The 15,163-nt window shown below is 36.5% G+C and overlaps 2 protein-coding genes across 4 annotated transcripts in view; both read left to right on the forward strand.

Annotated features, from left to right (window-relative positions):
* On the forward strand, positions 1-9,330 carry mtf2 (metal response element binding transcription factor 2). Its single transcript, XM_016523569.1, has 14 exons — positions 1-83; positions 436-510; positions 1,567-1,659; positions 1,759-1,859; positions 2,591-2,739; positions 2,901-2,996; positions 3,088-3,156; positions 3,810-3,933; positions 4,223-4,290; positions 6,449-6,619; positions 6,736-6,835; positions 6,968-7,026; positions 7,110-7,217; positions 8,157-9,330. The coding sequence occupies exons 3-14, from the start codon at positions 1,584-1,586 to the stop codon at positions 8,539-8,541; spliced, it is 1,506 nt and encodes a 501-aa protein (XP_016379055.1). The 5' UTR covers positions 1-83; positions 436-510; positions 1,567-1,583; the 3' UTR covers positions 8,542-9,330.
* Positions 9,331-11,338: 2,008 nt separating this feature from the next.
* ccdc18 (coiled-coil domain containing 18) overlaps positions 11,339-15,163 on the forward strand; it is a 28,215-nt gene continuing 24,390 nt past the window's right edge. For 2 of the 3 annotated variants that reach the window (XM_016523591.1, XM_016523593.1), the window contains exons 1-8: positions 11,339-11,597; positions 11,748-11,869; positions 12,151-12,322; positions 12,470-12,613; positions 13,682-13,791; positions 13,885-14,013; positions 14,167-14,263; positions 14,361-14,482. In XM_016523591.1, coding sequence (XP_016379077.1) covers positions 11,769-11,869; positions 12,151-12,322; positions 12,470-12,613; positions 13,682-13,791; positions 13,885-14,013; positions 14,167-14,263; positions 14,361-14,482 — 875 coding nt within the window. In that variant the 5' untranslated portion in view covers positions 11,339-11,597; positions 11,748-11,768. Of the gene's footprint in view, positions 11,607-11,747; positions 11,870-12,150; positions 12,323-12,469; positions 12,614-13,681; positions 13,792-13,884; positions 14,014-14,166; positions 14,264-14,360; positions 14,483-15,163 lie in introns of all 3 variants that reach the window. The other variant, XM_016523592.1, reaches the window with a different exon arrangement.

The raw sequence follows: 15,163 nt of genomic DNA on the forward strand, positions 1-15,163 counted from the left end.
GATAGATAAACATAAGCATCGCTGCTTTGTGATTTTTGAAGATCAGTCTAAATCCTGGGTTCTGTGGAAGGACATTCAGACAGGTAAATACAAACTTTTATATTCTTTCTGATTAAAAAAATGCAGATGCCCTGTTACTAGTCTATTGTGTCTTGATGGCATCTCTGAGGTGGGTTTTGTAATGAGATCTTGAACATCCTGACATAGATTTATGTGCACCATCCACTGGCTGATTGTAATACTGGTTCTCTTTTGCTATAAAATAACATATTTCTACTTTCCTTCTGGTCATTTTAATAGAAGATTGGTCAGTTCTTCTATTAGGCTGCTGCTTTCATGCTGTCTGACTTGTGGTTTTGCTGTTTGCCGCCTTTTGGTTTCTCTTCCCTATGTCCTTCATTCAGCCTGAGTTATCTCTTAATTTGTCCCTGACAGTTGACAGACCTCAGAGTCTCCAGGCTTACACAAACCGTAAGTCCCACATCGAGCCAGGAGACAAGAATAGGGAAGGTACCTATGGCATCTGTCGGTGTATCTCTTGGTAACAATTCAACAAAGGCGTTAATGCTTAGGCATAAAATAAATGTTCTCATAGTTTTATCTTCAGTTCTTATTTGTTTCAAGTGGCAGTTGCAGTGAAGTATTTCACGGTGGTGTTCACCATCAGTTTCGGCTGGCAACTATGGCATACCATTCCTCCTTTTGTGATCTTTTGTGTGGTTTGAACAATTTCCATTAGTAGTTCAGAAATATTCTGGAACAACAACCCCCTTTAGGCGCTGTCCACCTCTCATAAATGCAGTCACTGGGTCTCATTCACTAAGTATGCATGTGCACAAGTTGCATATGAATGTTTTCAGAAACAAATAATAATTCACCTAAAACTTTTGTACAAAAATGTATTCTAAACCCATAAAAAAAATGTAGGAACAACTAAAACCATGCATGCAAAAAGCACATACTCTGGGTGTCATTATCATGTTAAGATGAAATGTATATTTTGTCTTAATTTTTTTTCATATAAAATGAAAGAATAAGAAAACCTGTGTAATAGCTCGAGCATCAAGGTTTCTCTAAATAACAAAGCAGATATACAGTACATGTATGTACAGCTGCCTAATGAGAGGTCTGTAATGTGAATGTGTATAAAAATTTTTTATTGTGTTTGAACGTGCTTTTTAGGAAAGCACACTTGTGATTGCTCAAGGATGTTGATTCTTTAGAGGGTGCTAAAGTGACTAAAGGCTGTAAAAGAAAGGTTGTGCATAAAGCCCTTATATGGAGATAGTTAAGGCACGTTTTATTCAAATGGCTAACCTCTGGCATGCTTATTAACCTCTGTCGCTCCAAATTTCCAAAATATTAGAATGAGGTTCTGAACAAATTCATTTGCGTATACATGTCTTGTGAATTAGGTGGAATTTTTGTAATGAAAAGTTCTCCTGTGCATACAAATATGAAATAATCTATGCAGTTATTAGTGAATGAGACCCACTGTTCCCAGCTGTAAAGGATAAAACAGTCACGTACATCTGCACACTTAATTTTCTTTGTTCCTTCTTTCAGGGGACAGTGGAGGGGAAATGCTCTGCTCTATATGCCAGAATGAAAGCTCCGAGCCCCCCAATGAAATAGTTATCTGTGACAAATGTGGACAAGGTAGACTGTAACTATCCTACTTGTAAATATGAGTCACTTCACTCAACAATATAAGGGATTGAGTTCCCTATTTTACCCATGACAATATCTCTTCCGTAGGATACCATCAGCTATGCCACGCTCCCATAATTGACTCCAGTGTCATCGACTCTGATGACAAATGGCTGTGCAGACAGTGCGTGTTTGCTACAACAACAAAGGTTTGTTGACGTTCACTCCTATTGAAGGAATATATCTAAAGTGCATAAAGCCAGAGGTGTCTCTTTTCATCATGTTAAGAGTAGCAATTGCAAATCGATTGCAATTTTCTTGGCCGATTCCGATTTCAAGTGTGACCTACCAATACGGATTTTTGCAGATTTCAATTTTCTTTCAAGTTTATTCAAAATATTGTTGCAACAGATGCGGACCAAAACATTCATTCTTACATAAGGGTTGTGGATGTGGGATTAGTTGTATAATATATGGAATATAAAAACACTCTGTAGTCTTCTGTATGAGGTACAAAATTAATCTTTTGCTGCAACTGCTGGGTGAATTAAGAAAAAACAAATTCCCATGCCTCTCCAAGACTGTGTTTTTTGGAAATACAGTAAAAAGAATAAAATTGTGAAATATCATTACAATTTAAAATAACCGTTTTCTATTTTAATTTATTCCTGTGATGGCAAAGCTGAATTTTTAGCACCCATTACTCCAGTCTTCAATGTCACATGATTCTTCAGAAGTTTTGGTGTTCAAGAAACATTTCTTATTATTATCAGTGTTGAAAACGGTTGCACTGCGTAATGTTTTAGTGGAAATAATTATACTTTTTTCTGATTTGAATAAATCTCCAGAGTTCTGACTCCACCTTAGAATTGAGTGATATATAGATACTACAGGCATGTTTATCTCATGAATTGTTGTGGTTGTATCTCTGAAATCATAGAGAGGCGGTGCACTGAAGAAAGGGCCAAATGCCAAAGCCCTACAGGAAATGAAGCAGTCTCTGCCATACGCCCTTGAAGATTTAGTGTGGGACCAGGGCCACAAGACCAACATCCAGCAATGCTACTGCTACTGTGGAGGGCCTGGCGAGTAAGTGCAACACATAGACACTGTTGCAGAAAACAGTGTTGGTTAATATCCCAACCTTCTCCTTAAGATAAACCCCACTAAGATCAGGCATTGGATCATAAGTTGCAGATGATTGTAGGTACAGAATGGCGGAATTGTAATGACTCTCTTTCCTCCCACAGCTGGTATCTGAAGATGTTGCAGTGTAATAAGTGTAAACAGTGGTTTCATGAAGCCTGCATCCAGTGTTTTCAGAAGCCCATGCTCTTTGGAGACAGGTGAAGTACTGCTCTCCAATCATTTGATTAAAATGAAAGCCAGTGGTTGAAGTTTTGTCATTTAATTAACATTTACCTTCTTTATTCTCAGGTTCTATCTATTTATTTGTTCTGTTTGTAATAGTGGACCAGAGTACCTCAAACGTTTGCCTCTGAGATGGTGAGTTTTTTTTTTTCTTCCCCCAGTTGGTCGTTACTGGCTATTTAATTGTTCATGTTCATTTCTTCTGTTTTCCATTTAGGATTAGCTTGTAATGCTTGTAATTTAATCTAATGTTTAGTTAAAATTTATTTTAAAAACACCAATCATTTAATAACACTGTTAAATGTATTCTCAAAATGAATATCCATTTTTTACGTAGTACATTATACTGTTGTTTTAGCTAAATTTACTTGTAGCATTTAAAATGATTTATTTGGTCTTAAGTGCCTTATTTTTTATTTATAGAATTTAGTAAATAGTATATCATTTTAATATAAGCCATTATTTATTATTTGGATTATTGGCCAAAACACAAAAATTATGAAAATCCATTTTACATACTGTACATTATAATGTTGTGTTGTCCAAATTTACCTGTAGGATTTAAAATAATTAAGAATGTAATAAAAATTAACATAATTAACACATTTTAATTTATTAAGACAATATAGTGTTTCACATCTGCCATATATCAGTTATCCGCCGTAACAGTAAAGTAACTGTCGTCTTACTGATATCGGCCAAAATTTCTGTGCATCCCCAACTTTTTATTTAAATAGTTTCACAGAGGAATTTTTTTGTTCCATCACATGTGTTGTCTTCATTCACAGGGAAGATGTTGCACACCTGAGCCTCTATAACCTGAGTGTAATTCATAAAAAGAAATACTTTGACTCGGAGCTCGAACTGATGACTTACATCAATGAAAACTGGGACAGGCTTCAGCTTGGCAAGGTATTGGTCTGGCTAGTCATTGTAATTGCATTAGTTAATCAGCTAGTGTTAATGTCCCTTCATTTAATTTATGGCAGTGATGGGCAAACTTGGCCCTTCCAGGCCACTTTCCTGCAGAGATTTGATCCAACCCTGATAAAACTCACCTGCCGGTAGCTTTCTAGTAGTCTTGAAGAGAATGATTAGCTGGTTCAGGTGTGTTTGATTAGAGTTGGGGCTAAACTCTGAAGGAAAGTGGCCTGGAAGGGCCAAGTTTGCCCACCCCTGATTTATGGCTTTGTACCTCCAGCTTGCAGATACCCCAAGAGCAGAACGATATGAATGCATTCTGGAAGCACTTAACAGCAACCTCAACATGTGAGTTTATCTGTATAATAATAATAATAATAATAAATTTTATTTATAGGTGCCTTTTTCAACACTCAAGGACACCGCACAATAAATTTACAAACAAGACAATAGAAAACAAGAAATACCATATACAAAGACAAAACAGAGTAAAGTAGGACGAGAGAATTAAACTTTAGGTGAGATATGCAATCTTAAACAGGTGAGACTTAAGTCTAGATTTAAAAAGAGATAGAGACTTGGCCCTTCCAGGCCACTTTCCTGCAGAGATTTGATCCAACCCTGATAAAACTCACCTGCCGGTAGCTTTCTAGTAGTCTTGAAGAGAATGATTAGCTGGTTCAGGTGTGTTTGATTAGAGTTGGGGCTAAACTCTGAAGGAAAGTGGCCTGGAAGGGCCAAGTTTGCCCACCCCTGATTTATGGCTTTGTACCTCCAGCTTGCAGATACCCCAAGAGCAGAACGATATGAATGCATTCTGGAAGCACTTAACAGCAACCTCAACATGTGAGTTTATCTGTATAATAATAATAATAATAATAAATTTTATTTATAGGTGCCTTTTTCAACACTCAAGGACACCGCACAATAAATTTACAAACAAGACAATAGAAAACAAGAAATACCATATACAAAGACAAAACAGAGTAAAGTAGGACGAGAGAATTAAACTTTAGGTGAGATATGCAATCTTAAACAGGTGAGACTTAAGTCTAGATTTAAAATGAGATAGAGAGTCAATATTTCTGATGTCTGGTGGTAGTGAATTCCAGAGCCGGGGAGCAGAGCAGCAAAATGCCCTGCTCTCCATGGTGGAGAGGCGAGCAAAAAGAACAGTGGTGAAGAGAAGAAGCAGATCAAAGTGAGCGAGAGGGAGCATGGATATGGAGGAGGTCGGACAGATATGAAGGGGCAAGATTATGGATGACCTTGAAAGTGAACAAGAGAATCTTAAAGTCAATACGAAACTTAACCGGAAGCCAGTGAAGCTGCTGTAAAACGGGTGATGTGGTGAAAGGGGGGGATTCTGGCGATAATACGGGCTGCTGAGTTTTGAAGCAATTGAAGCTTATAGAGGGATTTGTGAGGAAGACCAAAGAGAAGAGAATTACAATAATCGATGAGGGCAATGACAAGACTGAACAAGAATAGCAGTAGTATGAGGGGTAAGGGAAGGGCGAAGGCAGTTAATATTACGTAGATGAAAATAGGCGGACCGGGTGATTTTATTAATATGTGATTGAAATGACCGTGTACTGTTTAGGAGGACACCCAAACTCTTAACCTGAGGAGAAGGGAAGACAGAGGAATTATCAATTGAAAGAGAAAAACTATTAGTTTTGGATAAAGTTGATTTAGTGCCAATTAAAAGAAATTCAGTTTTGTCACTGTTTAGTTTGAGAAAATTAGAAGAAAACCAGGATTTAAGTTCGTTGAGACAGTCAGTGAGAGCGGAAGGAGGAAGAGTGGAATTAGGTTTGCTGGAGAGATAGAGTTGGGTGTCATCCGCGTAATTGAAAGAGAAAAATTATTAGTTTTGGATAAAGTTGATTTAGTGCCAATTAAAAGAAATTCAGTTTTGTCACTGTTTAGTTTGAGAAAATTAGAAGAAAACCAGGATTTAAGTTCGTTGAGACAGTCAGTGAGAGCGGAAGGAGGGAGAGTGGAATTAGGTTTGCTGGAGAGATAGAGTTGGGTGTCATCCGCGTAACAGTGGAATAGGATGTTGTATTCCCGAAAGATATTGCCAAGAGGAAGAAGATAAATGATGAAAAGAAGGGGTCCCAGGACAGAGTCCTGAGGCACACCAGTATTAACGGGAGAAGGTTGGGAACTAAAAGATTGTAGCTGGACGAACTGAGTGCGCCCTGAAAGATAAGATTTAAACCAATCCAGAGGGGTGTGAGTGATGCCAATAGAGATTAGTCTGTTAAGAAGGATGGTGTGAGAAATGGTGTCAAAGGCCGCACTTAGATCAAGGAGGACAAGAATAGTGACTAAACCAGAATCAGCTGCCATAAGAAGGTCATTAGTGATTTTTATAAGTGCGGTTTCTGTGCTATGAAAAGGGCGGAAACCAGACTGTATGCCCATCATGGGCATTTTACCTTAATACAGTAAAGCTTGAATGAATTTATCTTCTTTTTTTTACCCTGGTGGGTTTTAGGTTCATGTCAGGGAAAGAGATAAAAAAGAAGAAACATCTGTTTGGATTACGAATTCGCTTCCCACCAGCCCCCCAGAATTCCGAGCTCCTGTCAGGTCGAGAGCCGGAAAAAGCCTCCCATGAGATCAAAATCAAAGGCAGGAAGGCCACCAAACCCCCTCATTCATTCAGGTTAGTCATCGCTTATTTAATTCTATTGGCTTCACTGTCATGGACGTATCTTATGATGTACTCTAAGCTACAGTTTTATTGTTTTTTTATTTGCCTTAATTTTGCAATTGTTTTAGCACTGTCACTAATGGAGTGAAGAAAGGAAAGAGGAAGCATCACACACACTCCTTAGAGATGTTGGCCAAACTGAGAAGATCAAGTGAACTTTTGGCACAGGTAAAGAAGTGAGATTCATTTTTACATTATTTGCTGGTTTTGTTTCATGGTTTTGTTTATCATCTACAAACACATAGTTTAATTAATGTGGACATTAACATTTAGTTTTTAACTTTTTTTTTTTTTATGCAGAATGATGGGAAGTTTCCAACTCTATACAACAACTCACTGGACCTGATGGCTTCAAAAAGGTGAGACAGGGATTAACACAAAATTCTTTCTAGAAATTGTTGAATTACAAAAATCCCACCCTTTTCCCATTAAATTTTTTTAGTGCTAAAAGTGAAAAATCTTTGCCTTCATCAAGTACCTCAGATGTTGAATCCGTTGGTGCCACCAGCACCAGTGAAACTACCTCAACCACCCTCTCAAGGCAGTCCAGGTGATTTATTTTTCATTTCGTTTTCATGACAATTATTCATCTTCAGTATGTGATTATACCATTTAGAAGTTTAAAAAGGGCCAGAAAGATGCTTTTATTCATCACGGACACATTAAATTGATCAAAAGTGACAGTAAAGACTTTCATAATGTTACAAATATTTCCATTTGAAATAAATGCTGTTCTTCTGAACTTAATATTCATTAAAGAAAAAAAGACAGAAAAAATCATAATGTAATATTAAGCAGATGAACTGTTTTCAACATTGATATTAAGAAGAAATATTTCTTAAGCATGAAATCAGCATATTATAATTTCTGAATGATCATGTGAAAAGACAGTAATGTTACATTTTAAAATGTATTCAGATAGGAAATATATTCAAATAGAAAACGTAACATTTTAATATTAAAATTAGAAATGGCAATTAGTAAAGTAGTAAAATGTTAATTTATAATATTTCATTTACAATATTCCTGATTTTACCCCCCCCCACCACCACCACCACCAAATGCATTCTTGGTGAACAGAAGAGACTTCTTTCAAAAACAAAATTTTACTGACCTCAAACTTTTAAATGGTAGTGTATATTAATTTATTAATTATTTGTTTTCATTTATACATTTTATACAGACTTTATATAATTGATAAATAAATGCTTATTTTCACTTTTAAAAAAGGCTTTATTACAGTAATTTTCTGAGTTTGAAAGTCATGAAATATATATATTTATTTTGTATACATTTCATTCTAAGTTTTAATTTTATTCTTTTTGTGCACAATAAAACTCTGTTTTTTTTTTTTTTTTTACGGACGAGGTTCAGATTAACTTAATATTTATGCTGTCCTCTATCAGAGATACAGAACTTCACGCTTAATTTTTCAAAAGCAGATTATAACTCTTATTCTGTATGATATGTGTACCCTGTTCATCTTTAGTTTGGGCAGTCCGAGTGGACCACGCACTGGATGCTTATGGCCCACCGTCACACAGCCGCCGATTAAGAGACGCCGGGGACGTCCACGACGAGCACTGCAGCCCCCGAATCCAGAGATTCCGCCACCCTGCAACCCAGAGCTGCAACCCAGCAACAACGTTCCCGAGCCCAGCCCCCTCCCCTCCTGCCTCTACAGCAGCATGGACATCATGCGGGGCCTGGACCCCAACACCCAGCTCAACCACCTCAAGAGTTCCATCAGCACTTACTTCGGAGCTGCAGGACGCCTGGCCTGTGGGGAGAAGTACCGTGTACTCGCTCGCCGTGTCACTAACGACGGCAAAGTACAGTACTTGGTGGAATGGGAGGGTGTCACTGCCTCCTGAGCTTCATATGGGTCTAATATACTTAGACCCATATGAGAGAAGAGCAGTGATTGTGCCCAATGTATGTGGTTGACTGAGATAGTTGAGGGGCCTCAGGACTATAATGAAGAGATGGGACTTTGTAAAGTTTTGTGTATGTGACCTGTCTCTGTGGAAATTGAAACTAACTGCCTTCACATGGACTGGATTTACACATTGAAGGTGGCTGTAGTTTCAGGTTTAGGACATAATCAATTCACTACTATGTGAAAATAACCCAAGTCCTTGCTTTTTGTCTCTGATGTGGAAGTGCCTTAAGGGGTTGTGAAACAGATACTATATATGCTGCTGGAGACCGAGGATTTTTTTCTGCTTATTCAGTTAAACATTTTCTCATAGCTCGAATTGCCAAGAGGAGAGAGCGCTATTGTCAATAGGGCACTTTTATTTACATTTCAACTGATTGCACATAAGCTCTCATCCTGTACATCCAGTATTGTCATCTCAGTTTAAACAGCCTAGCTTGTGAATTTGATTATAAAATGAGATTATGATGTTAAAAAACAATGGAAAATGGTTAATTGTTCTCCTGCCACAAAACAAAATTAAAATATATGAGTAGCATTAATATTTACAGAAAATCTTGGTATTTTCTGAGAGATTCCACATTCCCAGAAGGCTAATCGAAGGCTTTTTTTTTTTAATTTATCTTTTTTTTTTATTTGTATATATATCTTAAAAGCATATGACAGCGCTGTAGCATTAGGAGGTTTTTGTATATCCTCCCCTTAAAAAAAATGTAATATCTGCCATGGGAATTTAAGTTTTAAAGGTTTTTTATTTTTAGGCTAAGCGCTGTTTTGTTTTTTTTATTCTAAATCGGATGTCTAATTTTTATTTTTGTGACTGAGGGATAGTCTTATTTGTATACTTTGTTATACTATGCAACTAATTCAACAGACCTGTGTATTTCTGTTTCTTTCTTTTTTTTTGCAGCTTCAGCTTCACATTACAAACAGAAAACAGCAGCAATATTTTTGTTACAATTGACTCAGGCTTTTTGTGGTGCTATTTATTGCTTTCAAACAGTGTACACTAACAAATTGTCAATTCACATGAGCACTCAGGTTAATTTACAACTTCACTGTAAGATTTGATAGGACATCTAAATGAGATTTTCAGTTCTTAGCTTTGTATTTTCATACATTTCTAAAATTCTAAAGTTGTATGAATTTTTAGGTGGAAATGTTTTGACCTGAGAATGCCCTGGTCTCAATAATATTATCTAACCACTTGCAGAGGGTGGAAGTAGTATTGGTATCAGGCAAGTTTTGGACTTCAACATTAATAGCTCCTGATTTTGATACAAAAACATCTTATAAATATTAAGCTCTTGTTATGTTATGTGTATGAAGCATTATTCAGTTGGTTGTACCAGTGTTAGTAAAGCTTGCTTTGTATTTTCCGGGCTTTGAGCAGGCTCCTTTAGCCAAAGAATAAAGATCTAAAACCTTATCAGTGTAACTAGCCATTTTTGAATGCTTTTGAAAAAAAAATAAAAAATACTATTTGGACAAAAATTACAGAAGTAATTTAAGAAATGTCTATGGCCCTGCTAATGTGTTTGCATATTTATTTACTTTATGCATATTCAGTGTTGGGAAGGTTAATTTTGAAATGGAATAGGTTACAGATTACAAGTTACCCTATTTAAAATGTAATTAGTAGTGTAACTATTTCAATTACTTTATTAAAGTAATGTAACGATTACATTTGATTACTTTTTGATTACTTTTCTAAATTTCCAATGAATGTTTTATATTGTTAATCTTTTTCAAACATTTAAACCAGGCAGGGTTAACCTTAAAATAATACTCAACACCGATCACTGTCAGACTTTCAAAATCCTTTGTCACTTTACGATTATAATAATTTAATTTTAAAGCACAGCCACCACAAAATCAGACTTCAGCACCTCTTTCTATGTTGAGATCGTCCTGAAGTTAATTACAGATTTAAATAATTGAAAATAATAAAAATAGTTTAATAGCTATGATCCTGTTTTTGCCTTTGCATAGCTTTGACAGGGAACGCTGGCATCTAACAATGCCTTGGGGGAAAAAAATGTTAATCTTAAAAAAAAAAATAAAGCACATAAGCTCTAATAAGGAAATAAAACAGTTATCGAATAATCATGTGTCCTATTCTGTGAACTCCTGAAACAGGTGTCTCCTTTTAGAGCACTGAATGCATTATGGTAAAGAAGTCAATTAAATCTGTATGTGTATGAAAATATTCAGATGTAACCCCCTTTGTAATCCTTCACATTTTGATAAGTAACTAATTTAATTACACACTTTTTCTCAGTAACTGTAACAGATTGATTTATTAACAGTTACATTTATTTTGTATTTAATTTATGGAATGCCGTTACATGTAACTAGTTACTCCCCAACACTGTACATATATATTACCAAGAGAAAAATTCATTCATAACAGGCAATTAACAACATTTTATGGCCCTGCTAATTTATTTGCTACAATAAATAACTTGATGGTGAATGTATCAAGCAAACAGAGATTGTTTATAACAGCCCAAAATTATTCCCTTCAAATCTATTGACGAACTTTAACCTAACAAATAAACAAAGCAGTAACAGCTATTTTAACCATCATACAGTACAATGTAAATAAAAATATTACGAAAACAAAAACAGTGAAACTTTAGCGCTGTAATATTCGCGCTGTCATTCGCGGCCCTAGCACGTCAGTATTACGTCACGACTGATGAGGACGGTTTTTCGTCTCAGCCAATCAACTGAAGCGACGACGGCAGCGCGTTTTGTTTAGATCTCAAAGCAGGGAATGCTAGGCTAAATCTACTGGAAACAAGGCGTTTTCTGCACAAAACTGCAGGTTTGAACATGCTGATGAGCAGGTATTCACTAGTATAAAAATATCTGGTCAATTAACCCACCGAAAAGCAGCGGAGAGCTGAAAAATGGTGATACAGTTGCCGTTTGTTCCTTGACAACCTGTTGAATACATGAAATGAAGCCAAGTCACTTGAGTGTAAGGTACGTTAGGTATGATAACTCATTACTCATAACCATAGATAGACAACGCTTTAAATTAAAATAAGAAAGTGTTTCAAGCAAGAACTATGGTGCGAGTTTATTGTTAGTTTTTAGCCAACTCCATTTAACAAAGATAACCTTTATTTACAGGGCTCTTCATAACAATCACCAATGTTCAAAGACAACAGGGGGTTGGCAGAGGATGTTGTTTCCTTGAGAAATCAGCTGCGATTAACCGAGAAAAACCTTCAGTCACTGGGGGAACAATTGAGGTGAGGCATTTAGTCAGTTGAGGATTGCTGAAATGCATTGTGGGTTTTACTTGATGATAGCTCTTTCAGATATGATTCAAGATGCTGTTTTGTGTCCCTTCTTAGATTTTCTTAGAAATGTCGCTTTGGCTCACGTAATTTTAAATGTCTTTGCTTGTTTTGATAACTTTTGTAAATAATTACTGCGATAATACAGTAGCCTACTACTGCTAAGTATTATTGCATTTCTTGTATTGTTAGCATTTCATAATTAAAAAAAGTTGTTCTGGCACTCATTTCAGTCAATCAGGAAATGGCATCACTGGTGAGGATAAAAACAGAAGTGCCGTGGACGGATTCCCAGGTCGTCTTACTTTAGAGGACCTTCAGAATCCTGATCCTGGACAACCAAGAGGAGCATATTCACAGCCTGAGCAGAGGGTGTGTGCATGTGTATCCATCAGTGACGGCAGGGTAAGATGCTGTGAAGATATAGCAGATAAATGGACTAAAGTGTTGCTGCCTTTTAAATGCTTGTTGTTCGTAAAATAGACCCCCAAAACCCACCGATTTTAAAGGTTTTTGCCTTATTTGAGCTGTGTTTTTTGTGTTTATCTGTAGTCAGACAGAGACATGGAGACCGAGATACTCAGGAGGAAGCTTAACACCATCAGGCAGGAAAACACTTCTCTGGCCATGGAGAACAGGCAGCTTATCAGTGACATAGAAGCTGCTCAGCTTGAGTTAGTCAGCTCAAAGTCCAAGGTAATGCTCCTCACATAGCGACTGGTTATGGTGTCAATTTATTATACTGTGTGTTGGGTTTCAGCGGAGTTATTTAAGAGGTACACTTCTGTTCAAAAATTTGGGGAAGGTTAGTTTTTTTTAATATTGTGAAATATTAGTACAATTCAAATGAACTATTTTAATATATTTTAAAATAAGCGTAATTTATTACTCCAGTCTTCAGTGTCATGATCCTTCAGAAATCATTCTGGTAGGCTGATTTGATGCTCAAGAAACATTTATTTGTATCAATATTGAAAAAAATAGCACTGCTTATTTTTTAAATTATTATCATATTCTATATAGCATGTATATAATATAACACTTGTACTTTTTATACAGGATTTATTTAAAATAAAAATCTTTTGTAACATTATAAATATGTGTACTGTCACTTTAAAAAATTGTAATCTATCGTTGCTGAATAAAAGTATAGAATTTACAGAATTTCTTACTGACCCCAAACTTGTGAACGATTGTGTTTATACCTAATAATTAACTGTGTTTATTTTTACAATGTGTTAATAGCATGTTGTTCTAATTGAGCATCATTTGTTTTAATAAGTGGTGTTTAATAAATCAAGCATCACTATTACTGTTGTTCATACTTGGCATAAGAGATTTTATCAAACTGCAGGTAAAAAAGAAAAATGTGTCATCCTTTACATTGTTACTCTATAGAACACAAAAGAAGAATATCCTGGCCAGTGTTCATTAAAATGAAAGTGAATGAGGACTGGTTCTGTGAAGCTGCAAAATAACTATAAATATAAAATTATTATAGAAGTAATCCATACAGTTTGTACTCTATATTCTCAGTCTTCTGAAGCCATATGGTAATTCAGTAAAACACAGCCACTATGTGAAAACTGTTTCTTAAGAACTAGTTAGTTTTTAACTAAATTTTAATTTACATTTTTTATTTTGAACACCATAAAAACAGCTTAGAAACATGTTTTAAAAACAATTTGACACCTTAAAGTTGCCATTAAATGAAAATTGAAATCCTCTCTGGTTATATTGTTAACTGATGTTTTGTTTGTATAGATCCGCATGTTGGGATCCACTTTGGGAGCCAGGACCTCCAGTGTGTCTCACATGAAGGAGCAGATTCTGGGTCTTGAGGCAGAACTAGAAACCCAAACCAAAGCTTTAGTGTAGGTTCATCTTCTCTACCACTTACATCCTCCTTGGAAAAATCAGATTCTTTTGTGGCAGATATCTGGAGCAGCATATTCTTGTTTCTTCAGGGCTGCAGAGCAGAAGTTGGAAGAAAGTGAACAGACAGTGATGCAGAGTAACCGGCTGGTGGAGAAGCTCAGAGATGAGCTGAGAGTTGTTAAAGCCGAGTTAGCTGAAAGAACACGTCTGGGAAAACGGTACAAGATTAGTTACACTAATGAAAACGTTAGACTCATTCATCCTGGGAACAGTAATCACTTAAAGCTGGAATTATCTAAAATTTACAAGAAGTCTTTTTGTAATTCCTGAAAGCTTGCAACTTAAATTCTGGGAAAATGTTTCCTTCTAAGTGCTGAGCAGCAGAGAAACCAAGCACTTCGAAATGCAGAGAAGCTCACCGTGACCTTTAAAGAATACAAAGAGGACGTTTCTGAAAAACTCAGGAAGGTAATATAACATAGGAATCTTAAACAGACATAGAAATCATTCAGTAATTACTTATTTTCCTGCTGTATGTATCATGCATATTCTGTATTTGTTGAAGGTGTTGGAGAGTGAGGGCCAGCTGAAAGTCAGCCTGATGGAGTGTGACAGGGAGAGAGAGGAGCTGGAGAGGAAGTGTGCTGAGCTGGAGAGAGAGAAGGATGGTCTACGTCACAACATCTGGTAAGAGGCTCTGTGTTCTATACTGATATAAACTATATGCTGATTTGGGTTGTGGAGATGTGAAGATCATTCATCAACAACCCTCTACATTGCGAGTAAATCACTTGCATATGCGACTAAATCTTCACTCTGGGCGACTAAATGATGTCTAATATCAGCCAATGGCTAATAAATTCTCAGATTTTACTCGCCAGTGTGTGAGTTGGAGGCTAAGTATAAGTTTAGCACAGATATATTTTCACTCGCCAAACACTCTGAGCGCTTCAGAGTTTCATTCTCTGTCAAGCGATCTGTGATATTTTTCATTTCATCTCAATGGATGCGCAGCGCACCTGTGTTTGTGTATTTGGCGTAAGGTAAACTGTAGTGTGAAGGCGCATAACTCGCCGTCGCTTTCTCTCACATGCGCAAAGTGAGAGAGAGAGAGAGTGTCTTACATAACATGCAGAATAGATGCGCTACATGTAAACGATATTCTTTGTTGTATTTTCCTGTCAAAATAACTGAGTTCCATTGGAATTCTTCAGCTTTTAAGAACTGCCGGGTTCTCCGGTAGTGGGCGGAACTAATGCGCAAACGACAATCTCATTGGCTGGCTCTCACCTATTATCGTCCCTGTTTTGATTTAAGCAAATCAGTTCGAGCGAACGCACACAACCTGATTAATATTCATGAATCCAG

This window comes from Sinocyclocheilus rhinocerous, unplaced genomic scaffold, assembly GCF_001515625.1.
Source record: "Sinocyclocheilus rhinocerous isolate Xijiao unplaced genomic scaffold, SAMN03320098_v1.1 scaffold930, whole genome shotgun sequence".
In the NCBI taxonomy this organism is placed as follows: domain Eukaryota; kingdom Metazoa; phylum Chordata; class Actinopteri; order Cypriniformes; family Cyprinidae; genus Sinocyclocheilus; species Sinocyclocheilus rhinocerous.

Bases quoted from the DNA above. Each gene is read 5' to 3' on its own strand.
- mtf2 (XM_016523569.1), top strand. From the start codon at position 1,584: ATGCTCTGCTCTATATGCCAGAATGAAAGCTCCGAGCCCCCCAATGAA. The intron at 3,934-4,222 runs GTATTGGTCTGG...TTGTACCTCCAG, and splicing joins ACAGGCTTCAGCTTGGCAAG to CTTGCAGATACCCCAAGAGC. The intron at 6,620-6,735 runs GTTAGTCATCGC...CAATTGTTTTAG, and splicing joins AAACCCCCTCATTCATTCAG to CACTGTCACTAATGGAGTGA.